The 27683-nt window shown below is 42.1% G+C and overlaps 1 protein-coding gene across 19 annotated transcripts in view; it reads left to right on the forward strand.

The window, feature by feature from the left end:
* AOPEP (aminopeptidase O (putative)) overlaps positions 1-27683 on the forward strand; it is a 377149-nt gene that overhangs the window by 55966 nt on the left and 293500 nt on the right. For all 19 annotated transcript variants that reach the window (XR_004264993.1, XR_004264994.1, XR_004264996.1 and 16 more), the window contains exons 4-5: positions 15322-15475; positions 22969-23214. Coding sequence is in view for 16 of the 19 variants with exons in the window: in XM_032266392.1 (XP_032122283.1) it covers positions 15322-15475; positions 22969-23214 (400 nt within the window). In the remaining 3 variants the exon portion in view is untranslated. The remainder of the gene's footprint in view (positions 1-15321; positions 15476-22968; positions 23215-27683) is intronic.

A 27683-nucleotide genomic window follows, 5' to 3' on the forward strand; every position in this document is an offset into this window, starting at 1 on the left:
GCTGAATTAAAGGCATGAGCCACCATGCCTGGCCATAAATGTGCGTATCTTAAATGTGTTGTTCAATGAGATTTCACAGATAAACACACTTATGTAATTAATCATCACTCCATGAACATTTCTGTTACCCCAGAAATTCCCCTGTGCCCTGGCACACATTTCTTCTAACCCCATTCCAGCCAACCACTGATCTGATTTCCTTCAGTATAGACCGGTTTGACTTATTTTCAAAATTCATGTAAATAGAGTCATTCAGTGCCCCTCTATTTTATTCAGCATAATGTTTGTGAGATTCATCCATATTACTGCAGGTGTCACTAGCTTATTTTTTAAAATTTATCAATAGTGGTGTCTTGTGTGAATAAACCCACAATTTGTTTATCCATGCACTCATTGGTGGACAATTTAGACTGTTTTTGGCCATTATGGAAAATATGCTGTGAACGTATGTATTAATCTTTTTGTGGACATAGGTTTTCATTTCTCTTGGGTAAATACTTAAGAGTAAAATTGCTAGATCATGTAAGTATATGCTTAAGTTTGTGAGTATCTGCCAAACTATTTCCAAAGTGGTTTCATCATTTTATATTCTTACCAGCAACGTGTGAGAGTTCTAGCTGCTGCTCATCCTTGGAAACACTTGGTATTTTCAGTCCTTTTAATTTTAGTCCTCTAACTGGGTGTAAAATACGATCTCATTATGGTTTTAATTTGCATTTCACTGATGACAATGTTGAGCACCTTTTCATATACTTATTGTACATTCTTATATCTTCTTTTGAAAAGCATTTGTTCATGTCATTTGCTCATTTTTCTTTTAATATGGAGTTTTTGGTTGTTTTATTATTTATTAGGTTATAAGAATATAGACTGGGCCAGGCATAGTGGCTCACACCTGTAATCCAAGCACTTTGGGAGACTGAGGCGGGTGGATCACTGGAGGTCAGGAGTTCGAGAGTTGCCTGGCCAACATGGTGAAACCCCATCTCTGCTAAAAATACAAAAATTAGCTGGGCACGGTGGTGCATGCCTGTAATCCCAGCTATTTGGCAGGCTGAGGTGAGAGAATCACTTGAGCTTAGGAGGCAGAGGTTGCAGTGAGCTGAGATCACACCACTACACTCTAGCCTGGGCGATAGAGCAAGACACTGTCTCAATAAAAAAAAAAAAAAAAGAATACTTTATGTAATTTTAGGTTCAAGCTTTTTGCCAGGTATATGTATTACAAATATATTCTTCCAGTATGTGTAGATTGCCTTTTCATTTTTATTTCTGCTTTATACCACTGATTTTCCATAGTTACATTTTTGTTCTTTTCTAATTTCAGTAGTAGAGATTTACATTATGTTATTTTAACATTAGTTTTCTTTTAATCATTCATGTTAAAAAATGTTCTTTCTTTGTTGGTTTTTGATCTCAGTCTGTTATTCTTATGTTTCAGCCTGTTATCTCCTCATGGCTTTTTATTGTTGTGTCATAGAAGTTATATCTTCTTGTATCATAATGACGATGTCGGTTTCCGAATCTTGTTTGGGTTTCAGTCATAAACTGATTTCTGATGCTCTCCTTCCTCTGAGTCCTTAGAATGATGTCTTGTTTTACCTGTATTCTGCATATATATATTTTTTCCTATGGCTCTCATGGCTTTCGTTTCTGGTGTGTACCAACAGACAGGATAAAATGTGTGGATTCCCTTTAGCCCCATTCAATTCCCACATGTGTGTGTACAAAACCCCGTCTCATTTCAACAGATGAAAGGTTGGCAGGTACATGCAACTCCTTTATCTGGGCTCTAGTGTCTTGTTGGCAGTTGTTCAGTCAAGTTCTGCTAGACTGACATAGGCTTTCTCTGCCCTGTTTGGTTCCCTGACATGCTGAATTGATTGGGTATATGAAACATTACAATTTCAGACAGGCAGTGATACGTGGCCTGCTCCCATTTCCGCCTATAATGGTGTGCTTGTGATAACTACACTTCCCAAGATGCCATGTGGCTCTCCCCACCCTCACCTCACCAAGCCTGCCTATTTTCTCATTCATGGTTAGGCCCTGCAGTTAAAGCCTTGTGTTTGACAGTGTTTTCCAAACTTGAGCATTATTCTTCTTTTTAGAGGGAAAGAAAGGTCTCATGATTTACCCCAGTTACTTAAATTATTTATATTAGAATGACATTTCAAAAACTCTAGATCTAAGACTAGATATGAACTCTGTGTTCTTACAACTCTTACACATCCATACAGCCGAAATAAAATTATAAATGAAATGCAGATCAAGCTAGAAAATCAATAAAATTCAAATTTATAACTTAAATCAAATGTAAAGATTAATATTTTGCTGAGATGAAATTGCCCCTCACAATATGAATGTGATGTTGATGGCTCCGTGCAGTTTCTTTTGAGACTGAACACCTGTTCTACCCTGAGCCACATGATAATCCAGTTCTCCACCACTTGTCTTTTATCTGCTGTAAACTTTTGCGTGCTGTGATGTCATTTGGCCTTTACTCAGCCAAAAGCATCATCCTTATGTTCTTTTCTCATTGTCTCTTGATAATTATTGCAGTCCCACACGGCCCTGTGCAATCATACACATTAATGCAGACGGGAACTCTGAAATCATTTGGCAGTACCCAGATCTGGATGATTTTAGATGGGTCAGCTGGCCAAATCTAGTCCACTGCCTATTTTTGTAAATAAAGTTTTATTGGCTCATGGCCATTGTCTTTGACTGCCTTCATGTTACAACAGCAGAATTGAGTATTGGCAGCAAGGTCCTGCAAAGCCTAAAATATTTGTTACTCGATCTTTTACAGAAGGTTTCTGACTTCTGCCATATCCATCTGTCAGTTGTTGTGTATCTATTTGAAGGTTATCATCAAAAAATTAAAAATTCACTTTGAAATTTTTATGGAAAACTTTTGTACCCCAAGGAATGTATCTATAGGCCCTCCCCCCACCCCCATAATTCCAGTTGAGGACAGAGTAATAAAATAGATGCTTATTGAGATTTGCTTATGTTTACACCACTTACACCTTATGTGGTATCACAGAACAAACTTTGTGAGTTCAAGCTGAGGGAGAATTAAGCAAGACAAGATAAAAGAACTTCATGCCTGGGCCGGGCGCGGTGGCTCACGCCTGTAATCCCAGCACTGTGGGAGGCCGAGGCGGGTGGATCACGAGGTCAAGAGATCGAGACCATCCTGGTCAACATGGTGAAACCCGTCTCTACTAAAAATACAAAAAATTAGCTGGGCATGGTGGCGCGTGCCTGTAATCCCAGCGACTCAGGAGGCTGAGGCAGGAGAATTGCCTGAACCCAGGAGGCGGAGGTTGTGGTGAGCCGAGATCGTGCCATTGCACTCCAGCCTGGGTAACGAGCGAAACTCCGTCTCAAAAAAAAAAAAAAAAAAAAAAAAGAACTTCATGCCTAATACTGCAATTTCTCCCACAGATGGGGTTTATCAGAGGATAATCAGCAAATAGTACTAATAAAGCTGTTTGCTAGAACCAAAATGGCTGTTCTGAGGATAGACTAATGTCTGCAAATGTATCTGCACTCCGTAGAGAGAGGGATGTGGATACAAGATGTTGCTATTTCCTTTCTAAGTCATGTTTTCTTGATTGGCAGATTGGTCTCATAGGACCTCTACTTCGTTGTGCACAATGCCCTTTAAAGAGATGAGCTATCTTTGAAAACATGACTGGCAAAGCACGACCCAGCAAGTCACAGTTTCCATCACAGTGACACATAGGCCTGATTAGCACGTTTGCCAGGCACCAGCTGATTTTCCCAAAGAAGCAAAGCACCTGGGAGCAGATAACAGCGACAGAAATGACAGCAGCCCTTGGGCAGGGTACAGAAATCAGAAGACAGACCTCCGGGGTCCTTGCTTCATAAGGGAAATCATTTCTCCTAACTATTTTTAAAATGAAGGATAATGGTTTGGATGTAGGGTGATGACCATTGTAAGAATTCTATTAACTGAGTAGTTGTTACTCTTTTTTTTAAGAAGGCTAAGTCAAGGCCATAGGTTTAGATTAACTTGCTTGGCTCCTTTATTATTAAACTTCCTCAGCATAATGCGATTTGGGCAGACAGAGATGTTATCCTGTAAGTTATTATTGGCCTTATTCTCTACCAAAATTTAGCTATTGAGTGCAGAGACCCAATGCCTAATACAGTGCCTTGTATAGAATAAGTGCCTAATATGTATTTGTGGAATAAATGTGTTCTCTATAATCAGGCAGAAGTAGTATTTTTCATGGAATAAACATTTAAAACTACTGGTGATAGTAACAAAATTGACTTCAGGATCATTTCTTTTGGTTTTTCTGCTTAATTACAGTTTATGCCTTTTTTCCAGCCTCAACAAATTTTAAAAACAATTGGTTTAGAACATTATTATTTTCTTCTAGTAATTTTTTATATAGCTTTATTTTTATAGAGTCCAATTTAGTGTGTTCCTGCTTCCTAGAAAAATAAAATACTCTGCTTCTATTTTTTGTGGGAAGCCTTAAGTAAATTAAGAAGACTGCCTAATGTAAGCTTCTTCCAGATGAAGGAGAAAAAGCACATGAACAAGTGGAAGGTGTTAAAAACTGCATGTGCCCTTGCATAGGATCTGATTTCATTTTTCTGTGCAAAAGTAAGACTGTAGACATTACTTCATTCTGGGCAAAATGCTACTCTCTGGCCTGCCCAATAGACCAACTCTCTGACATTCTCTTTCTTTTGACTTTGTGTGGGAAATTCCAGGAAAAAGCCGAGATCTGAGAGCCCAGACCCTCCAGCGTGCAATTGAAAGCCAGCTTTTCAAAATGAGCAATACTATTTAGACTGCTCCCATCGTATGCAACCAGGAATTACGTATGAGGAAATGGTAAATTAAGAGGCATTTAGGAGTGGTTATGATTAAGTATTTTCCTCACAAAGAAAGAATGCAAAGTAGAGAGAGCTCCTTGTTTCCAGAACTGGGGAAACTTTATTCCACGCCAGTACACATGCATTCCTGTTTTTAAAGGGTACGAGCACAGGGTAAATGTATTCATCTTTTCCCGTTAGAAAGATGCCGGTGAGCCGGTACTTTCTAAATCTCTGTCAGTTAATTCTTTTCTTTTCTTTTTTTTTGAGATGGAGTCTTGCTCTGTCGCCAGGCTGGAGTGCAGTGGCGCAATCTCGGCCCACTGCAACCTCCACCTCCAGGGTTCAAGCGGTTCTTCCGCCTCAGCCTCCTGAGTAGCTGGGACCACAGGTGCGTGCCACCACGCCCAGCTAATTTTTTTTGTATTTTTAGTAGAGATGGGGTTTCACCCTGTTGGCCAGGATGGTCTCAATCTCTTGACCTTGTGATCCGCCCGCCTCGGCCTCCCAAAGTGCTGGGATTACAGGCGTGAGCCACCGCGCCTGGCCAGTTAATTCTTTTGTTTTGTGATTTGTTGTTGACTAGTTCTTGCTTACCCTCCTGGCACTGCACTTACCATACGTGACATATGTGAAAGTCATCATGGTTTCTTTCAGACAATGATGATTCTGGCAGGCATATGTATACCAATCCTTGTTGCTGTGGATTTTTGTCTTGGACTTGACATTCATGAATGTTGCATGTGAGTAAAGCAGTAAAGTTGACCTGTGACCATCTGGAGCAGTTATGATTTGGTGTCCAGTTAGCTGATCCAGCTTAAGGGGAGCTGGGTTACCTGCATCAAAAGTCAGAGTGACCAGTGAGACTTGAATAACAAGCCTGGTGCGGTGTATTCCTTTAGGTACCCTATTAGCCAACAAGGAAAACCTATAGAGGTGCTTGTGTTCAGCAGGTGGCGCTCTTTTACCTAGTTCACAAGAATGATCTTGAAGGTCATTCTCTCCTGCCTCTCCTGTGCCTGAGGCAGTACCATGTTGCAGGGAAGGAAACCCGAAGCCTTGCTGGGTAGCATCAGTGCTTGTGAAGCGGTGGCTTGACCTGGCACATTACCCTGGTTAGGCAATGCTGGTGCCTACCAGCCCAGGGCGTCTTACTGTCTCGTTTGTTCTGGTGCCAGTTACAACCCTTAAGCAACTGCGGAGAAGAACTAACGAAAGACAGTCATGCTGTGGGTATTCACGAGGGTGGCACTCACTTAGAAAACCAAAAGATGTAGACTCGGCATCTACAGAGTCCTGACAGAAAGCTGGAGCTTGCTGAAAGACCCAAGCAGTGGAGGAGGCCAAGGGGGAAGAGCACCCAAAATGGGGAGCCCTCCTTTTTGTGTATATTTTTTTATTTATTGTACAGATCTATGTATATTATACATTTAAAATATGTAATATAGGCCGGGCGCGGTGGCTCACGCCTGTAATCCCAGCACTTTGGGAGGCCGAGGCGGGTGGATCACGAGGTCAAGAGATTGAGACCATCCTGGTCAACATGGTGAAACCACGTCTCTACTAAAAAAAAAAAAATACAAAAATTCAGCTGGGCATGGTGGCGTGTGCTTGTAATCCTAGCTACTCAGGAGGCTGAGGCAGGAGAATTGCCTGAACCCAGGAGGCAGAGGTTGCGGTGAGCTGAGATCGTGCCATTGCACTCCAGCCTAGGTAACAAGAGCGAAACTCCGTCTCAAGAAAAAAAAAATATATGTAATATATACATCCTATATAATATGTCTATATGCACTTATAAATGCACATGTTCCTGTATGTACATATTCCTACAAACATTGTTAGGCATCTTTAACTTATGATACAAAGGTGTTCCAAAGTAATCATCACATATAGAATAGTTTGGACAGGAATTTCTGAAATAAGCAATTGTGGTGAGAGAAAGAAACAATTTTGAGGTAGGAAAAGTAGCAGGGGCTACTGAGGGACTGAGGAAAGAAAGATTGTATGTTAAATAAAAGCGTGTATCAATTTGATATTTCCAAATGCTTCATACTGTTTGTCTAACCTATAGTGGAGAGGTTGAAAAAGTAAAATGGACGGTTTTAATAGGAAGAATTTAAGTGCCTGCTTTAATTTTCAATGAAAACAGTAACTCTTAAATATACGAAGCTCCATGTGATGCTTAACTTTGCAGAGCTATGATCTGCCTTTGCCTCTGCACAAGCAGAGTGGTTATGTGGGTGTGGGTATAGCTGTACCTTTAATTATATTGAGTGGGTTTATCTAAGACTCACCTAAGAATAGGACATGGACTTTCCATGAATTTTGTATTTAGTTTACTATTGGTAGGCATGACTGATGTGTAAAAATGACTACAGTATCTTGATTTTTCTTCTGTTACTATATCTTCTTTTATGAAAAATGATTATCTCACTTAGCTAAGTTTCTCACAGGTTTGGTTTAAAAAGTTCTCCCTCCTTTCATGAACTCACCACTCCTTTGTGTTCTTCCTTTTTCCCTCCTCACTGAGAATGTCTCTTCCCTTCCGTGGAAGACAGAATCTTCAAAACTATTCATTGGACAGTTTTTAGAATAGTCAGTGAAAAAATAATTAAGATAACTGTTTTAACACTCTTTATGATACTTATTTTCAAAAGTATATTTTATTTTTTTATTTTTTATTTTGGATACGGAGTCTCTCACTTTGTCACCCAGGCTGGAGTGCAGTGGCACCATCTCGGCTCACTGCCACCTCTGCCTCTTGGGTTTAAGTGATTCTCCTGCCTCAGCCTCCTGAGTTGATATTATTACAGGTGCCTGCCACCACACCTGGCTAATTTTTTGTATTTTTAGTAGAGACAGGGTTTCACCATATTGACCCGGCTGGCCTTGAACTCTGGATCTCAGGTGATCCATTCGCCTTGGCCTCTCAAAGTGTTGGGATTAGAGGCGTGAGTCACTGTGCCCAGCCCAAAACTGAATTTTAAACTGTGTCTTGTGATGTGAAAATTGATCCATTTAAAGTTCTTTTTTACCTGTAAAAAGCACAGTCATCTTTAAGGAAAATTTCAGTGCTGTTGTGGAGATGAAGATGTCTATTTGGATCTTGTAACAGCTGTTATTGTCAATATGTCATGTGATACGTGTATCTTTCTAGTGAGACAATTGATGTATGAGGGGTTCTCCCCCTAAATAGAGTCTAATAGGAGAAAGTAAGGAGTCTGAAGTCCAGCTTTACAGAATCTGTCCAGAAGGAAGGGCAAGTTGGGTGGCAGCTTGTGCTGCAGTTAGGGAGTGCTGTTTTCCTCTGCATCCCTTCCTACCACCCCTCTCTGTTAGTCTTGCTAATGAATCCCAGCCTGGCTGTGAAATCATCCAGTGGCATGATAGGTTTCTGGCCTCTGCAGAGGAAAAATTCTGGGTTAATTCAAGTACAGCGTGTTCTCTTTGTTTTGCAGCTGGTGTAGCAAAGGGAGCCTAGTGCAAGTGGATTGAATCAAAAGGAAAATGAAGGCATTCACTGTCTGTTTCATCAAGGATGGCTCATTTAAAGTAAACACCATTTAAATAGTCTCCAAATGGCCCATTCTATATGAAGTCATACAGGATGCCCCCTTTAGGTTGTCGTTCTCCTTTAAATGGATCGCTTTGTGTGGACCGTGTTTTAATGCCATCCAACCTTAAAGCCCATATGTGGGCCTCATCAGGTCTTGGTTTTCAGTACACATGTGGCAGCCATACCTTCAGCATTCTTTGCCTCTGCCTTCAGAAAATCAGCCTGAGCATCAAGGGTAGGCAGCTGTAAAGCTGAGAGCTTGCAAATGATGAAGACTACGACAACAGATGACAAGAGCTGACATTTCTTGAACACTTACTTTGTGCCAGTTATTATGCCTAGTGATCATTCTGTAGATTCTCTAATTTAATCCTAACTTAATCCTCACAACAAGATACTATGATCATTCTCTTATTATACATGAGGAAACTGATGTATTAGAGAGATTAAATGATATGCTCAAACTGGTAAATACAGAGCAGGGAATCGAACCCCAGCTGTCAGATTCCAGAGGTGGAACTCGGTGAATGGACATATCCCAAAGCAGTAAACTTTCATTAATTCTCTTGAAAGGCAGAGATTGTCTATTATTCCACACAATAGACAATCCTGAAAATATTTATCTTTGTCTTGGGAATGCATGCTCTGCTTTCTGGAGCAGTATTTCCACCTTATTCTTTGCTTTTTTGTAGGCTGATTGAAAGATGAGGTTAGGTGTTATTCCCTATGGCAGTGGGCAGTCCTCATGCCAGATTGGGCATATTGAAATAATCTATGAACAGACAACTCAAAAGATACTTTTCTTCCAAATGAGGATACTAGAAACGTCCTCATAGCAAGGAACTAATGAAAACCTTCTCCAGGGCACGGGCAGCACTCGGTGATCTCAGCATGGGCTCCAGCATTCAACCAGGAACCAGGCAAGAAGCCCAGGGCCAGACTCCAGTGAGAAGCTTTTCAGAAGAGTTTGACCAGGGTCTCTGGGAATTGGTTTTCTGGCTGGTTCTTATTTGGCCCAGCCAATTGATCTGCCCCGATTTGACTGTCACTTGGTAGCCAAGAAAACTTTTTTGCTTTTAAATGCTTGAAGTCTGAATCAATCAAACAGTTGATTCCAAATGAGGAGTGAGTTCCAGTGAGTCCCTCCACTAAGTAGAGGAACTTTAGGAATCTAAGAAAGTAAAACAAACAAACAAACTTCTGTGCTGTGTAGGAGGAAATCATCTTGAGCACTTAAAATATGAGTTTGGGTGATATTTTTAAAAAATTATTTTATTTCCATTATTGAACGTCAGAGAAGACTGCAAGACAACAATGACAGTTTTAAAATATTTTTATTGGACTCACTTCAGGTTCTGTTATCACTATTGCTATCTCACTCCTAAACTCTGGGTCATTTAAGGTTTTTGACTGTTTAATTGCTAGTCTCCATTTTTCTCCCCTGCCACGTCCCCCTGTGACTTTTGGTGTCCTCCCCATGTTACCTCGAGGGTATAGACATTCTGATCAAGGTGCTGGGCTGTGATGGCATTGGGCACTCTGTATGGAGTCCTGTTGACCTTGTGCAGGGATCTAACAAAAATACCTCTTACTCCATTAGCAGTGTTTTCTCTTGGAAGTAGTTTCAGTTTCTGCTGTTTCCACAAGTATCATCTTGCCCGTGGACTAGGTGGATGGTACAAAAACCAGACCAGCAGCAAGAAAATCAGGTCAAAAATTCAAAGTGGAATGTAGGGAGAAAGCCTGTTGTACACAGTGTTTCATTCTTAAAAGGATTTCTTAATAGGCTGGTGCCTGCTCCTTATCTCTAAATTGCCTCTTTCTTCTGAGTTATATTTCATCATTTTAATAGTACCTCAGTACCAGATGTGTTATTCTTTTTCTCTTAAGATTCCCTTTTAACTAATTGATTAGTTCAATTATTTTGTATTAAAGATGTAATATTTAAAGAGTCAAATAATTCTGATGGGTTTTCCCAAGCAGCAGTTCTTTGCAATCTCTCTTCCTCCATTTTTCCTGCTTTTTAGAAGTAACCACTTTCACCTCTTTTACCTGATTACTTGATATTTACCTGCCTGTCCTTCAATAAGACACTTTATTGTTCGGAGTTGGTCTTCCCACTATGGCAGGTAAGGATTTAGCTGTCTTCTTCCCTCCCCCAACTCCGTCAAACACAGGCCCCCTTCCTAAAATCCTGTCTTCTCAATGTAATTAATATCATAATGTTGATAGGACCAGTGTTCTTCATTTATATTATTGCTTTGACATAGGGTCTTGCTGTGTCGTCCAGGCTGGAGTGCAGTGGTATGATCACAGCTCACTGCAGCCTAACCTCCTGGACCCAAGTGATCCTCCTACCTCAGCCTCCTGAGTAGGTGGGATCACAGGCATGCACCACCAATGCACGTGGCTAATTAAAAAAAATTTTTTTGTAGAGATGGGATCTCCCTGTATTGCCCAGGCTGGTCTCAAACTACTGATCTTATGTGATCCTCCCACCTAGGCCTTCCAAAGTGCTAGGATCACACAGGCTAGCCACTGCATCCAGCCTTCGTTTATATCGTTATATTTGTGTGTGTTTTTAAGAGCTGAGGCTTGTAGCAAAACTGTGACTACATTATTATTTCTATACATGTTAATTTTTTTCTTGGATGGAGTTGATAATGGTCTTATTCTTTGTTTCTCTTTTTTGTTTTCTCATTTGCTTGTCCTTTTGGATCTTGATTTTGCATTAGAGGCTTTCTAAAGATGCCTGGAAGTTTGCATGCAAGCATTTAGGAGCAGGGGACTGAAATACGAATTGGAAGCTGTGAATGCATTTGGAGGCCTTGTCAACCATCAGCTTCACCACAGACTGATTTCTTAGGCTGGCCCCCTTCTTTCAGTCTGTTTCTTAGAGAGTGAAAGCCTGGCTGCCAGCCTTCTGGAACCAAATAAGGGTCCTATGAGCATGTATTCATCTAATTCCATTCACTCGCCTTCAACTGCCATTTCTTCTCCATCCCCACACCTGCCAGTTCAGTGGCCCTCCTTTTACTTTTCTAGAAAATAAATTTGTTGAGGAGTATGTGGGATGGACAAATAGCCCAGATGTGCAGGGTTGGGGAGACTCTCTACAGATCGACCACTTCTTAGATGTGCACCTGGTCCTGCTTAGTTTAGGATTGCCTTTTGGAGCTTCTAAAGGGTAAAATGAGGTGGGTCTTACCTTTCCCCACCGCCAACTTAGGATTCAGGTCTGCTGTGTCATTTGCCACGCTTCCATCTGCATTCTAGCTTCCAATATTCTGCTGCAGTGGTCTCCTGCTTTATTCTCTCTGTCGTTGTTGGTTCGTGTCTTTAGAAAAGAAATTCTTGGCCGGGCGCGGTGGCTCAAGCCTGTAAATCCCAGCACTTTGGGAGGCCGAGGCGGGTGGATCACGAGGTCAAGAGATCGAGACCATCCTGGTCAACATGGTGAAACCCCGTCTCTACTAAAAATACAAAAAATTAGCTGGGCATGGTGGTGCGTGCCTGTAATCCCAGCTACTCAGGAGGCTGAGGCAGGAGAATTGCCTGAACCCAGGAGGCGGAGGTTGCGGTGAGCCGAGATCGCGCCATTGCACTCCAGCCTGGGTAACACGAGTGAAACTCCGTCTCAAAAAAAAAAAAAAAAAAAAAAAGAAAAGAAAAGAAATTCTTTTACTCTACCTGAATGGAGTTTGGGAGGAAGCAAAGGTGGCCTCTGCCTCATACATTTAAACTTCCATTTTTACCTGAAAGCCTCACCATTTCTGCTTATTTACTGAACTGCCAAGGGTCTGAATTTTTAAAAAGGAACTTCTAATGGTTCTTAGTTAAACTCTAAAATGTACTTCAGAGAAAGTATGACAGTCTACAGCCCTTTGATTGAGAAAATGTATTTGTTTAGGATTCCTTTTTTAAACGAGGGCCTCTCGAAAGATTTAGTTCCTTGCCCAGAACTTCCTTCTTCTTCTCCCATCTGCACACTCCTTTCTGCCTGCTCCACCTCTCACTGTGTTTCCAGTAAAAAATGAAAGTTTTCATGGAGCAGTCATGGGAGGCATCGGGTTGGAGGGAACGTAGGTAGTTATAGGAAGACAGAAAAATGAGAGAGATGGAGTCTGTATCACCGGTCATATCATATCCATGCCACTCTTTCTTCAAGACATCTGTGACTGTCCCTACGTCCTTCTTACTGGCTTGGAATCAGAGCAGTGATTCTCTTTAAGGCTGTGGTTTTGCTTCATGCCCAGCAGAAGCTATCACTGGATTGGCTTCAACATCACTGGGTTCGATTGTCTCTTTAAGGAGGAGTATGCCTTCAACTTCTCTTCTTCTTTTTTTTTTTTTTGGAGACCGAGTCTCACCCAGGCTGGAGTGCAGTGTTGCGATCTTGGCTCGCCACAACCTCTGCCTCCCAGGTTCAAGGGATTCTCCTGCTTCAGCCTCCTGAGTAGCTGGGATTACAGGCACATGCCACACACACCTGGCTAATTTTTTTGTTTTTAGTAGAGATGGGGTTTCACCATGTTGCCCAGGCTGGTCTCAAACACCTGACCTCAAGTGATCACTTCACTTCGGCCTCCCAGAGTGCTGGTCTTACAGGTATGAACCACTGCACCTGGCCTACCTTCAACTTTTTAGTCAGTTACAAAGAGAGGGATTTCCAGAGTGGCCATTCTGGTTCCAGAAGCAGGATGCAGCTTCCAGGCAAGTTGGAGAGAATGGCTGACTCTGGTGGGTTTCCAGCAGTTCTGAGCACGTCCTTCTGTATCTCTCCTTCAAGTAAGTCCCCTCGTGACTTCCAAACTTGAAGCTCACCAGAAATATTATTTATTTTTTACTAAGTCCTACTTTCCTGAGTTCAGAATTTGTTTCAAGATAGACAAGGGAACCATGCACATAGAGATCAAAATCTAACCTCTTTTATTGGTTTTTACTGGTAAAGCACTTTAAAGAATGTCATGTTAGGCCAGAAGAGGCATGTTAATATTTCAACTCTGAATTTGACTTCCAATCACAGACCAAACTGGACAACCACAGGCCAATTTGGTCAGCGATTGGATGTCAAATGTGTTTAACCCTCTAAAACTTAAAGCAAGAAAAAGAATGATAGCTCCTATAAAGGAGTTTGTGAAGGGACTGAAAGATGTTACTGTAGCAGAAGTTAAAGTCAATATAAAGTCCCCTGTGGGAACATGAGGAGTAGAGAAATGTGTTCCATAATATAAGGTGATATTCAGTAGCAAAGACATTGCATCAACTTAAGCCCATTGATGATAGACTGAATAAAGAAAATGTGGTACATATATGCCACGGAATACTATGCAGTCATAAAAAAGATTGAGATCATATCCTTTGCAGCAAGATGGATGGGGCTGGAGGTCATTATCCTCAGTGAACTAAGGCAGCATCAGAAAACCAAATATTGCGTGTTCTCATTTATAAGTGGGAGGCAAACATTGAGTATACGTGGATACAAAGAAGGGAACAACAGACACCAGGGCCTACCTGAGGGTCGAGGGTGGGAGGAGGGTGAGGACAGAAAAACTACCTATCAGACTGGGCATGGCAGCTCATGCCTGTAACCCCAGTACTTCAGGAGGCCAAGGTGGGAGGATTGCTTGAGCCCAGGATTTCAAGACAAGCCTCAGCAACATAGTGAGGCTCTTTTTAAAAAAAAAAATTAAGCTGGATGTGGTGGCACATACCTGTAGTCCCAGATACTTGGGAGGTGGGAGAATCACTTGAGACATTGGATATTGGGTATCCAAGAGGTTGAGACCACAGTAAACTGTGATCATGCCACTGCACTCCAACCTGAGCAACAAAGCAAGACCCTGTCTCAAAAAAGAAAAACTGCCTATCAGGTACGATGCTTGTTACCTGGGTGATGAAATAATCTATACACTAAACCTCCCTCCACCCTGCCTCATGATACAATTTAGCTATATAACAAACTTACACCTGTACCCCGATCCTAAAATAAAAGTTAAAAAAAAAATCAATTCCCCTTAAGACACACGATTATAGCAGATGCTCAGAAAAAAATACTATGTTAAATCAGGTGTATGACACATTCAGATTTCAGAAACATTAAAATTATTTTTGCATCTTATAAATGAGGGAAGTATAGTGTTACAAGTTATCAGCCATTTATAACTTTGATAAAAAGCCCCTAAGGTTTGGACCAAGTGGAGAATACACCCTCCCCAGCTCTAATTCCAGCCCTGTTACAAACTAGGAGTCCTCGGCTCCATTAAACCTCTACACCTGCTTTTCATCTGCTCAGCAAGGAGTGGAAGACCAGCTAAACAGGTAAAAGGGACTAAAAGTAACACCTGGACTTCCATAGATAATTAATTTCAGAGTTGGGATGAAAACCCAAGTGTCTCCCTTCCCTAGTCTCATGTGTTTTCTGCTATATCCATTTTATATTGACTTGAGTTAAATTTGGACAAGATAGTTTAGTTACCGTGCAAAGCAATCATGGCTTTGCTCACTCCTCCACGCATTCAACAGGTATCAATTGAGCATTTTTTTTAATGCTAAATACTGTGTTCAGCAATAAGGATGAATGAGACATATTCTGTCTCTGTAGGAGCATACAGCCTGTGGCCTTCTGTGTTTACAGCTGTGAGGGAACCCCTGCACTACCATCCTCACGTGGAAGAGACCCAGACCTTCCTGGCTGCCTTGAAGCCATCATCCCTCCTGAGACCTGGTCTTTCCTGAGACCTGGAATAGTGCCCCTTCTTCTGCTGATGTGACCGACCTCCAAGAGTTGGCTCTTACCAGCTTATCACAAAAGCTCTTCACATGCCTCAAGAGAAGAAATACACAGCAGGGTCCAGAGCCATATATTGTCCTTATTACGGTTTTTCTCTTCCTGTTTATAGGGTGCTCAAGCTGGTATTACTATGTAACTATGCCAATGCCGGCCTCCACCTTCACAATTGCAGTGGGATGCTGGACAGAAATGAAGCTGGAGACATGCTCATCAAATGATTTGGCAACAGAGAGACCCTTGTCACCTTCTGAGGCCGACTTCAGGTTTGTGTTTGGGAACTTGCTGGGAAAGAGAAAAAACAACAACACTTGAGGGAGTGGTATGATGCATTTCTTCCAAGCACTGGGAATGTGAGTCATTCCTGCTGAGAAGCTAAACCAAAATAGGAAAAGCCCTATTAGAAAGCAAAGAGAGGCTGAGTGCTGTGGCTCATGCCTACAATCCCAGCACTTAGGGAAGCCGAGGCGGGTGGATCACTGGAGGTCAGGAGTTCGAAACCAGCCTGGCCAACATGGTGAAACCCCATCTCTACTAAAAATACAAAAATTAGCCAGGTGTAGGGGTGGGCACCTGTAATCCCACCTACTCAGGAGGCTGACACGGGAGAATTGCTTGAACCCGGGAGGCGGAGGTTGCAGTGAGCAGAGATCATGCCATTGCACTCTAGTTCTGGGCGACAGAGCAAGACTCTTGACAAAAAAGAAAAAAGAAAAAAAGGAAAGAGAGTTGAGAGGAAGAGATGTAAGCATATTATTTATGCAGAAAGAGAGAGAGGAAATCCAGTGAAGTCTGCTAAAATATTTATATGTGTTTGGCTAAATTCAAGGAATCCTCAACGTCTCCTCTCCTCTTATACCTTTTAACTTTGGTTTTCAGTGCTTATCTGATCAAAAACATAACTTTGGGGCTGGGCATGGTGGCTCACACCTGTAATCACAGCACTTTGGGAGGCCAAGGTGGGTGGATCACTTGAGGTCAGGAGTTTGAGACCAGCCTGGCCAACATGGCGAAACCCTGTCTCTACTAAAAAATACAAAAAATTAGCTGGGCGTGGTGGCAGGTGCCTATAATCCCAGCTACTCAAGAGGCTGAAGCAGGAGAATCTCTTGAACCCAGGAGGCGGAGGTTTCAGTGAGCCGAGATTGCGCCACTGCACCCCAGCCTTGGAGACAGGGCAAGACCCTGTCTCAAAAAAAAAAAAAAAAAAGGAATAAAAATAAATCACCTAGCTTCTGATGGATTACTTTCTATGCTACTCTGCTGTTAGCAGTGCACTGTAGGGAGAGCACCTCCCTCAGTGGGGCAGGTCGCCTCTTTAGGAGCATAAGACACAGGGAATCTGACATAAAACCCCTGGATTCAGGGAATCCTGCTTGGTCAGGGCTTTGTTAACATCAGTAGCGATTTCTTCTTTTTTAAGTATGAACCAGATAAAATCATTTTGATGTTTTAAAAAATTAGTATAGGCCATTGGATATTTACTGGCAGCCTGTCTAGATGCTCAATGGTTTCTAGCTTTGAGAGCCAAAAGAGGGAGAAAGGAGACACCCAGAAGATGCACAGTGCATGCATCGTGCTTCATTCCTAGGATTTTATACCCAGCTCAGTTGAATCATTTTTCTTATTTACAGAAAGTCGCTAGGTCAGTATCTTCTGGTGGAGAAAGCCCGGAGTAATGGTACAGATGGTTAGTTACTCCTTGAAAACCTGCTAAGATATACCGCAATGCAGATTTCTTTTGTGTTGGTTTTATTTTACCATGTTGCTTTTACTAGTACCACAGTAACTGTGGCCATTCGTCTTCATCTTTCAGAGATGAAACTATGTGCTCTCTCTTTGGATGGGCACATATTGCCTGCATTTTGCTTTTTCTGGCAGAAGGGAGGTAATTTCCACTTCTTGTTCAGTACCTTGCCTATTTTGGGCTGTCTTTCCTGAGCTATATGAACATCCTAAATTGCATATTAGATTTTACTTCTGTATTCTTTTTGTTTGTTTTTTTTTGTTTTTGTTTTTTTTTTTTGAGATGGAGTTTCGCTCTTGTTACCCGGGCTGGAGTGCAATGGCGCGATCTCGGCTCACCGTAACCTCCACCTCCTGGGTTCAGGAAATTCTCCTGCCTCAGCCTCCTGAGTAGGTAGGATTACAGGCACGCGCCATCATGCCCAGCTAATTTTTTGTATTTTTAGTAGGGAGGGGGTTTCACCATGTTGACCAGGATGGTCTCGATCTCTTGACCTCATGATCCACCCGCCTTGGCCTCCCAAAGTGCTGGGATTATAAGTGTGAGCCACCGCGCCCGGCCTTACTTCTGTATTCTTGAGGGAAGAAGGGAATTGTGGGCAGAAGTGACATATTCTACCTTCACGTGGGAACTTTAATTTCATGTGAGATCCTCCTGTGCTCTCTTCCCTGCAGTGGGATCACAGAGTAAGGCTTTGTTTTGTAATTTCAGATGGCCTGAATTTATGGGTGAGGATGACAGTTACTCTGGAGAGTCACTTAGGTCTACAGTGGACCTGGTACACTGTTTTGTGTTGAGCCACTGAAACACCAGGGTTGTTTGTTAACAGCATGGCCTGGCCTGTTCTGAATTGATACAGTAGCCATTGGGTATTCGAAGTCAGAGAAAGTCTTGGTCTAAATATCATCTCATTTAGTCCTGAAGATAAGCCTGCAAAACAGATTGGATAGATTATTATTCCTATTTTATAGATAAGGATATCGAAGCTCAGATAGTAAGTACTGTAAGTAGCAAAAGCTGGATTTATATCCAGGCCTGACCCCAGAGAGAGGTGAGTCAGAGTCTTACCTGGAGACTTAAAAAAAACTATGTGTACCATGAATGCCTCACCTGGAGTTTGATCCACCTTCCTATCCTGAGATTCGCTGCCATGATTTGAGCTACTGTTATTCAATGGAGTGTGTCATGTTGGAACAGAAAACAGAAGTGGAGAGCAAGGCCTTTGGGCCTGAAAGTGACATTCTTGCAAGTTGGGTGTGGCTCTTTGGACAAAGCTATACTTTTCCTTATCTGTAGAATGAGGGCTTTGTCCGTGGGTTCTCAAATTCTTGATAGAGAAGAAGTACTCTTTTTCATCTAAGGCATTGATTGATTGATTGTTGGAGGAGCTGTGCAGTTGGAAAATGTGTGCCTTTGGAAGGCTAGGGGAAGGCAAAGACAGAAATTTGTCATTTTGCCCTTCTAGCCATATTGCAAAGAGATGTGGGGTTGGAGAGTGGGCAGCAACCACTGACTCTGTGCTCTCTCCTTCCTGCTCAGAAGCAACTTAAATGGCTTCTTGGTTTTCTTGCATCACTATTCTGAAAGGAGGAAGAAATGGTCAAATCAAATGAAGATTCCGGGAAGAGATGGTGTCTAAAATTCTTGTTGGGCTTTAGGGGAAGAAGCAGGTACAACTCCTCTCTTGTCCTCCTAAGTTCACCAGTTGAGGAACAGACAAAGGAGATAAAAATAAAGGTTTTATTATTGACGGAAGCTGGACTGAAGGAGTGCTCAGGTGCATGGTCTCAGTGGGCTTTCTGAGACTCCACTTCCAAATGAGACAAATTTACCCACCCAGTTCCCAGCCCAGCTGGACTGCTGCTGGCATCCGCAACACAGATGCAGAGTCCGCCTGACACATGGCAAGAACGGGCCCAAAAGTGCACCCTCTGTGGGCAAGCAGATTCAAAAGAGAAAGCCTGAAGTGACCAAGCCAGTCAGGTACGCTGGGGTGAGAGATGAGGGGTGCCACCCTAGGGAAGCGCGTCTTTTTATGGGACTGTGAGGCCCAGTGAACGGGATTCCTCCCATGCTCCCTTCCAGGTGTAATAAGCTATGATTAAGTTCTCCCCTCCTTTATCAGTATGCTCGTCCATCAGGAATATACTGCTGATAAAAGCATAGCTTACATTCGCTGAGTCCTGCCCTGGCCGTGTGCTTCAGGTGTGCTGTCTTTAGTTACTGGAAAGTGGCTTTGTGTTTTCATCCATTACATTTCTGACTTCATGCAAAATTTGCCAACAAAGGTGCTCTGAAGTGCCAGTCACAGTGGTGTTTTTGGTTATGTTCACATCTGGTCCCTTTTGTCTTACCCAGCACCCATTCTACTTCAAACCTTCCTAAGACCACCAGTCAAATTCATGTAAATCCAACTTTCACAGGGGCCTGCTATACCACAGGTTTTCATTTGCCTAAAGTGTTCATCTGGGTTCCAGAAGTTTGGCCAAAGCGTTGGTCACTGAACTTATGATCAGTGTTCATGTGGGTGACATTATAGTAAGAACATTCCCTCTTCCTGCCCCACTTTCACACATGCTCCAGCCACTCTGAGTGAGCATTTTAGTAAATACACTGATTATAAGGTACTCAGATAAGCTGTTGAAAGTTTATTAATTTTATTCAGCTGTCATATAACCTTCTTCAGCTACAGGGGAATCTTTGTGTTATGTTGCTTTAACCTCTTGAGGCCTTTGTGGGGGCCATACTGTTTAAGCACGACACAGAAACTTGGATAAAGTCCAGAGGAACTTAGCAAAAATGATTAAAGGCATGGAAAATGGGCACTACAAAGAAGAAAATGCATGGAGACTGATTATTTGAAAGAAGAATCTGGTGGTAACAGGGCTTAGAGTTGTAAAGTATATGAAAAGTTGCTTTGATAGAAAGTGCAGCATTTTTGAGTTGGTGCTGTGTCTGTGGAAGACCATTACTTTGTAGAAGTACAGAATCGGCTGGGCGGGTGGTTCACGCCTTTATTCCCAGCACTTTGGGAGGCCAAGGCAGGTGGATTGCGAGGTCAGGAGATCGAGACCATCCTGGCTAATACGGTGAAACTGTCTCTACTAAAAATACAAAAATTAACTGGGCATAATGATGCGTGTCTATAATCCCAGCTGCTAAGGAGACTGAGGCAGAACCTCTTGAATTGGGAGACAGAAGTTGCAGTGAGCTGAGATTGCGTCACTACACTCCAGCCTGGTGACCATGTTAAAGTTGGGGAAAAAGAGGCCCCAGATACCAGGTTGCCTGCCTTGGTCACAAAGAGCCAGTCCGAGAAGACACCGAAGCCCAGGTTTCTTGATCCCTACGCGAAACCCCAGGAGTGGCTTCCCTGATGCCATTTCCATTTCCTCTGTGGGAGCCTACTCTTCTCACCTGGTCAGAGCTTGACTGCATTAAAGTCCTGGATTTTCCCCCAAGCTTTGATTATAATGGTACTAATTCACACAACTAGAATCATTTTCATCATCTGAGCTAGTGCCTTGTATGCCCAGAGAGACTCTAACTCACCTTGTTCCTGATTGGAAAAGGATATGAGAGAACTTACCATGGAGATGGAATATTCTCTCTCAGGTTTAGGTTGTATGTGATCATCAGAAAGTCATCAGGCCAAACACTTTTGGGTGTATCCTTGGCTACCTCAGTATTCTCTAACTTTAGGGTTCCTGGCAGCAAGAAATAATCTTTCCCCGTCGTGTGTTTAGAGAGGCCATTAGAATGACCTTCTGCAAAATTGTGCTATGGTAGATATAATTTAAACTTAGGCCCCAGCTTTGTCCAGAAGATGCTTGCACATCTCCAGTTTCTGTTGTTTAACATACTTTGAAAGCTTTACAATAGAGACTATATGAACTGAAATTACTGAGCACATTATATATTTGTGTAGATAATGGGAAAAAGACATCGTGGTGGTTAATTTAATAAATGGCCTTTTTTACTTTGGGAGACCTTTGACTGCATTCATACACCAGCACGGTACTTGTCATTAGGTGGGCATTGCAGCCTTTTTTAGTTAAATGTCCACCAACAGGCACTTTGACTCACTCTCTCCACAAAGTAAGGTTATCAATCCAGAGACTTTGGCCAGAATTCAGTGTCAAGAATTCTGTCCTTCATGTCACCTTCATCTGACAAGTTTTTATGGGTCTCCACCCATTTTCTTACTCTCCACTGTGGTGAATGCCTTTGGGTGCTGGAAGCTGTGTTCTGTGTACCATGCTGCTAGAAAGTGAGACTTATCTGTACCTAGCCACACTGGTCTCCTGAGCGCTGGCCTTGGGTAAGTGAAAGGTACTTAATAAATTTGGAGAGGAATTATTGTTGCATTCTGCCCATATTGGGACATACCAGCGTCTTAAGATTTTTCAGTATTCACTGTGAGTCAAGTGAGCACCTGCAGTTAGAACTGGCTGGGTGCAGTGGTTCATGCCTGTGATTCCAGCACTTTGGGAGGCCAAGGCAGGAGGATCATTTGATACAAGAAGTTTGAGACCACTCTGGGTTACAAAAGGAGACCCCATCTCCAGACTCCATCTCTTAGAAAAAAAAATAAAGCTGGATGTGGCAAGGCAACACACCTATAGTCCCAGCTACTCAGGAGACTGAGGTGGGAGGATTGCTTGAGCCCAGGAGTTGGAGCCTACGGTGAGCTATGAGCCTGTCATTGCAGTCCAGCCTGGCCAATAATATAATAAAAATATGCTGGGTGCGGTGGTTCATGCCTATAATCCCAGCACTTTGTAAGTCCAAGGTGGTGGATTACCTGAGGTCAGGAGCTTGAGACCAGCCTGGCCAACATGGTAAAACCCTGTCTCTACTAAAGCATACAAAATTAGCCAGGCGTGGTGGTGTGTGCCTATAATCCCAGCTACTCGGGAGGCTGAGGGAGGAGACTCACTTGAACCCAGGAGATGGAAGTTGCAGTGAGCCGAGATCACGCCACTCTACTCCAGCCTGGGAGACAGAGCTAGACTCCATCTCAAATAAATAAATAAATATGAATAAATAAATTAAGATTAGAGGGGTTTTTCATTATGTTTGAATAAAAGACATGTTATCAGGTGAAAAAATGTAGTACCGTTGGATGTAGCTTTGAGTAGATAAGTTCTCTTGAGGCGTGTGACTCAGGTTCTAGGAATTTTCTTTCAGTTCTGCCTTTGATGGAATAACTGGCAGTGGTCAGATGAAGCAGCTGGGGTCTGATCTGTTTCCTTAAAAGGCTGGCTCAGTTAAATTTGTACTGAAAGTGGGTTGGAAAATATTTTATCAAAAGGGCCTCTGTATTCCTTAGTAACAGCTTTTGATGGGCCGTGTTAAGAACATCTAGATCACCATTCAGTAAAATGGTTTGTGTTCTTTTGAGGAGTTTGAACCTGTAACTTTCATTAGGTTCCTGGTTTCACCTCAGTCCAAGTCTTTTATTCCAGGTAATTCCAGAATTGGATATTTAATTTGTGTGTACTGCTCCTTCCTTTGTGAGTTATGAATTGTCTCTAATTTGGAGATTGGTCATATGGTGATACTTGAAAACACCTAACTGAAGGCAGGAATTGTTTGCATTTTGGTGAGAAGTTTTATTGTTTTGAGTCCCCCACAACAAAGTCCCCTGCAACATATTAAAGCCCCGTCTCTACTAAAAAATACAAAATTAGCCATGCGTGGTGGCTGGCTAATTGTTGAATCCTCCGGAACAAAGTTTATTCTAAAACAAAATGTTACTGCTTTCACTTATCTTAGATTGAAGCTAGTCTGTTGATTCAAACACATCAATAAGTATTTGACCTGTAAAATTTCACTGCTTTACAGAGCCAGTAAAGCCAAGAATTGAAATGAGCAGTCTTTGCTTGTGAGCCTGTCTGAACCTCGGTCTCCTAAAAGTTGTCTACATCTGCAAGATTGCCTCACCTCCACAGCAGGAAGAATAAACATGGTTTACCTTAAGTGCATCTATTTATATTGTGTTGTTCCCAGGCATGTTGGTGTTTGCAGTCACATGGAATACCCCTGCCGCTTCCAGAACGCTTCTGCTGCCGCCCAGGAGATCATTCCTTATCGGGTCTTTGCCCCCGTGTGCCTCAAGGGTGCCTGCCAAGAGACCCTTCTGCGGCTGATCCCTCCTTGCCTCTCAGCAGCACATTCTGTTCTGGGAACACACCCGTTCTCTCGGCTGGATGTTCTCATCGTCCCTGCCAACTTTCCAAGTCTGGGGATGGCCAGGTATGTTGTTCCACTGTGGCACTTGGGGTACCTAGTTTTGGGAAGTTCTTTGACTATGTCTTGCTTTACTTGAGTTCTGTCAGAGCTGTCATTTTGACTAGAGTGGAAGGGCTGTGGTTGCTCATGCTTGGACATCTTCATCGCTGCCTTGAGGGACAATTTTAATGCAGACTCCCTCGTGCATGAGCCTTTGAGTGTCATGGGCTCCATTCAGACTGTGTTGAAAAGAAAAGGCTTACATCGTTGCTGGGATTGAGAAGACGTAGTGCCCCCAGAGTGGTGAATGTGGGATCACGGCTGATCAGTGGCTGTTAGCTTGGATGATGACAGCATAATGCTAATGAGCCCAAGGTTATAGCATCAGGCTCTGGGCACAGTAACATGACTTGGTCCCAAGGCCACAAGCTACTTACCTAATCCTGACCAGCTGTCTTGTCCATTCTCACCACTGGTCACAAGGGCAATGACTTGAGAGCCCCTGTATCAGATAGACTGTGGATGGATCAGTGTAAATCCATCCCTACTGCTAGAAAAACAGCCCAAAGCAGATGGCTTACTGTGGGGGCTGGAGGAGGTCACTTGCTACTATGTTTTAATGTAATAAGTGCACTTTCCCTATTGTGTCTTGGTGTGGCTCCTTGCATTTATTTAAGCTAAAATCTATTCATTATTGCCATTGTTCAGTCAGTGATGGGTATCTGTGTTCCACTGAGAAAAGATAGGAAATGGATTCAAGATTTTACTTGGTTATGTTTCTATTTGGTGAAAATCTTAATCATTAGCAGTGAATATGCTTGACTAAGGATGGGAAAAATAAGCTCATCAAAACATGTGACTTCAAGTTTTTCCCCATTAGTCAAGGAAATTCCTGCTGCCAATTAATTCCCATGCTTTTGAGCAGCTGTCATTTGTGGTGTTTTCCCTGAAAACTGCGCACATTCTTAGTAAAACCATGAGCAGAAAAGAATTGACCAGAACATTTGCTTTTGATCTTTACTACATACATAGACTTTAAAAAGACTGGCTGGCTCGCCTTAATCCTTGAGGAGGTCTGAGAAAGTCATTTAGACTGATTTTTATCCTATATTTATGAAGGTAATGGAAATATAGAAACTAGGATAATTATATATATTTTGTTATGTGTATCATATAATTGTCTTGGATGTCTATATATAGAATTTGTCATAATGGGGGGCTTCTTTTGTCCTTTTGAAGAGTCTGCTGGACTTAATTTATGTAGAGGGATTGGTTAAGGAAGAGTTGTTCATTAAATGTTTCTTATTTGTACATGGGTTTGAGGGGCCATATTTACTTGGGAGCTTTTAGCATTTTATGAGAATTGCAGCTTTTTAGGGCATGTTTGCTAGCAGTTCCAAGTTCTAGCCTGAGGGAACCAAAGGCGGAGTGTTTTTCCTGCACAGGATTCTGTTTTCTATAGCTCCTTCCTGACATCAGTCTGCCAGAACCAGAATGAGCTGACCTGCAGGCCCTTCTGTAAACCTTCTCTTTTCAAGTTTGCATGCCCAAGCAGGTAGGGCGTGTGTTTGCTGCTTTTTGTGACATTTAAACATGCTTAACTCAGTAATTTTAAAGTAGTAAGCCTACGTACCATAAGGCCTAATGGTCCTGGGCACAAATGTTGAAAAATATGATGGTGACAATAACCTAGCAGCAACAAAACTGCTTTCATGCTTAAAAGTAGGAGAACCGTACATTCAGAATTTGTGATTGGTTGTAAAATACCATTTTTTTTCTTCCTTTTTAGACTGTGGAAGTAAAGTCTGCCCAGGTCTAGAGGTTTTCCTGGACTTATTACCATTCCCTGGATGAGAGCTGTAGAAGGGGGATTGTGGTATCTCCCACTGCCAGTTGGGGTAGGGAAGGGGAGCTCTCTGTTTTTTCCAAACTCTGACTTCAATTGATTCCACTTGCTTGGCTTGACTCTGTCAGGATCCCAACACCTTGGGCCACATGCCGCTGAGTGGGGTTTATGACTCAGCTGGCTACTGGGGCCCTGCTGCTTTATTTATGGTCGAGGCTTTGCTTGAGGTTCTATAAAGCAAAGCTGGAACAAAAGCGATGGTTTTGTAAGTCAACTTCATACCCTGAACAGGAATAGAGAAACCTCAAGGCTAGGAGGAGTCATCCAAAAAGACCTCCATTGTCCTCTTAGTTATAATATGCTGAGAGATCAAAGGACTTCTTGGTAAAGTAAATGGCTCTTTCTCTAGTCCATGTTTTATAAACATATATGCAAGATCATCAATTCCATGCCTCTGGACTTCTTTAGTGATTAGGTCTTAATCGTAATGAATACCACTTTATACCATTTCAGTATTCTTTTTTGGCAAATGACGTTAAACATTCCCACATGAACTAAAATGGGTGAATTATAATTAACCATTTTAAAGAATTTCTGAGAATTTTGGATAATATTAATAATGATTCCACTATTTTAAATGTTATAGTTTTTATGAATAAACTTAAAAGTCTCTTTGATTCTGTTTTTGAGCTTGATTCTGGTACTTCAGTAAAGTGGAGGAAAAACATTTATAAAACTTGAATGTATGATAATGATAAATCAGTTGATCAGGTAAATAATACACAGATAATATTTTAGAATTTTGAATGCTTTTCAAACATATCAGTAACTAGAACATTTATCAACACTTTTCTTCATGATTTTTGTCACCTTTTAATATAACAGGAGCCATTGCTAACTGACCCCCTCCCCTACCCCAGTCCTTTTCTGAATCCCTGTTCCAGAGGAGAGAGACTTTCATTCTGTTCTGATTCTGAGAAAAGTCACTAGTTTGCCTTTCAGGTGCTTTCCTCAGTGGGCGTGTGTGGGCTTTCAGTTTTTGTTTCATTGTGTTTTTGCCTTCCATGAAGACTGAATCTGCCATATCAGGAACCATAAAGTGTACATTTCTTGGCTTGACTACTATGATGTCTATATGAAGACATGCATGCCATTAAAATGCGTCTTTGACATACACACAGCTCTCTTCCTGTTGGTTTAATTAATATTCTGACATTTCCATTGTGTCCTCCTCTGTTCTCAGAGTCTTTGCTGGGGATTGACTGGCAAGCCTAATTTCTTAGTTTTAAGAAATACATGAAAGGAGCTCATCATCACACTTAAATTCTTTGTTATAACAGCAGTAACGTTAGTGGAATAATATTCTAGAACCAGGCTTATGACAGTTGCTTAAAAATTAACACCTTAGTCTTACCTCTGTATGTGTGTATAATAAATGCTTTGCTTCCCATTTGTCTTTCGGCAGTTCACAATTACATGTCATGGGCATAATTAGGCTGGCAGAACTACCTTGCTGACATCTAAATATGTTCTTTTTTTTTCTTTGTATTTGAATTTCATGAATCTCCTGCAACTTATTTCAGAGTGGTTTTCTGTTAAGAGCCCAGAAGTTTAAAAACCATGTGCTCTGTAGCTCTGCTTCGTGGCTTAGCTATTCACGTGCAGCTTCACCCTTCGTCCCACTGGGAGAATTGAGAGGAAGAAATGACTACAGTGTGGCCGTTGACAGGTGACAGATTCTGTGACCTCTTCCCCACTGGTTCTATACCAGATAGTCTTGATCATTTGCTTATTGTTTATTTATTCTTGCAATAAATATATATATTAAGTATATACTGTGTGCCAGATAAAACTCACGATGCAGAGCCTACAAGGGTGAACGAGATTGATGAAGTCTCTGTTCTCATGGAGTGGACATTCAAGTCAGGGGAGAAAATTAGTATACGTGAAACAAGTAATTAAGATGTATGCTATGAAGAAAGTGTCAGAGTGGGAGAATCGGTAGCATCGTTAGGGTGAGAGGGAAAAGCTTCCTTAAAGAGTGACATTTGGGCTGAGACTGAGGAATAAAAAGGAATCAGCTTTGTGACCATCTGATGGAAAAACACCCCAGTCCACAGGCCTCCAGGTGAGAACCACTCTCATGAGTTGGAGGACTAGAATGAGGGCCAGGATGGTAGCAGGTCAGTGAGCTCTTTAGAATGGCTTTCCTTAGCCCCATCCTTAGCTTGGGTGCCAGGAGCAAAAGAGCCACTAAGAAATGGCAAGACTGAGTCAGGTCCGTCGTTCTAGGCAGACGGGGGTTATGGGAAGAGATCAAATCTTTTTTAAAAATTTTCTTGGGACTGTAGATGTCCATATCATCTCTTGACTGGCTAATTAGAACCCAATTAGCTTAGCAGCTGCTGTTCTTCAGCAGAATTCTCCATGGCTGAAGCTCTCAGAACACCCGGCACCCAGACTGGCAACTATCCCTTTGTAGAGAAGGGAGAAGTCTCAGGTCACCATGTTCTCTTCCCCTGGTTGCTGTTGATTCTTTGCAAGGTTTTTTGACACTATCGGTCACAGAGAGGGAAGCTGTGTCTATATATTTACTCATCCTAATTTTAAAGATGTGGTTTTTTTTTTTTTTTTTTTTTTTTTTTTT

Source organism: Sapajus apella, unplaced genomic scaffold (assembly GCF_009761245.1).
Source record: "Sapajus apella isolate SASKATOON/1434 unplaced genomic scaffold, GSC_monkey_1.0 scaffold158, whole genome shotgun sequence".
In the NCBI taxonomy this organism is placed as follows: domain Eukaryota; kingdom Metazoa; phylum Chordata; class Mammalia; order Primates; family Cebidae; genus Sapajus; species Sapajus apella.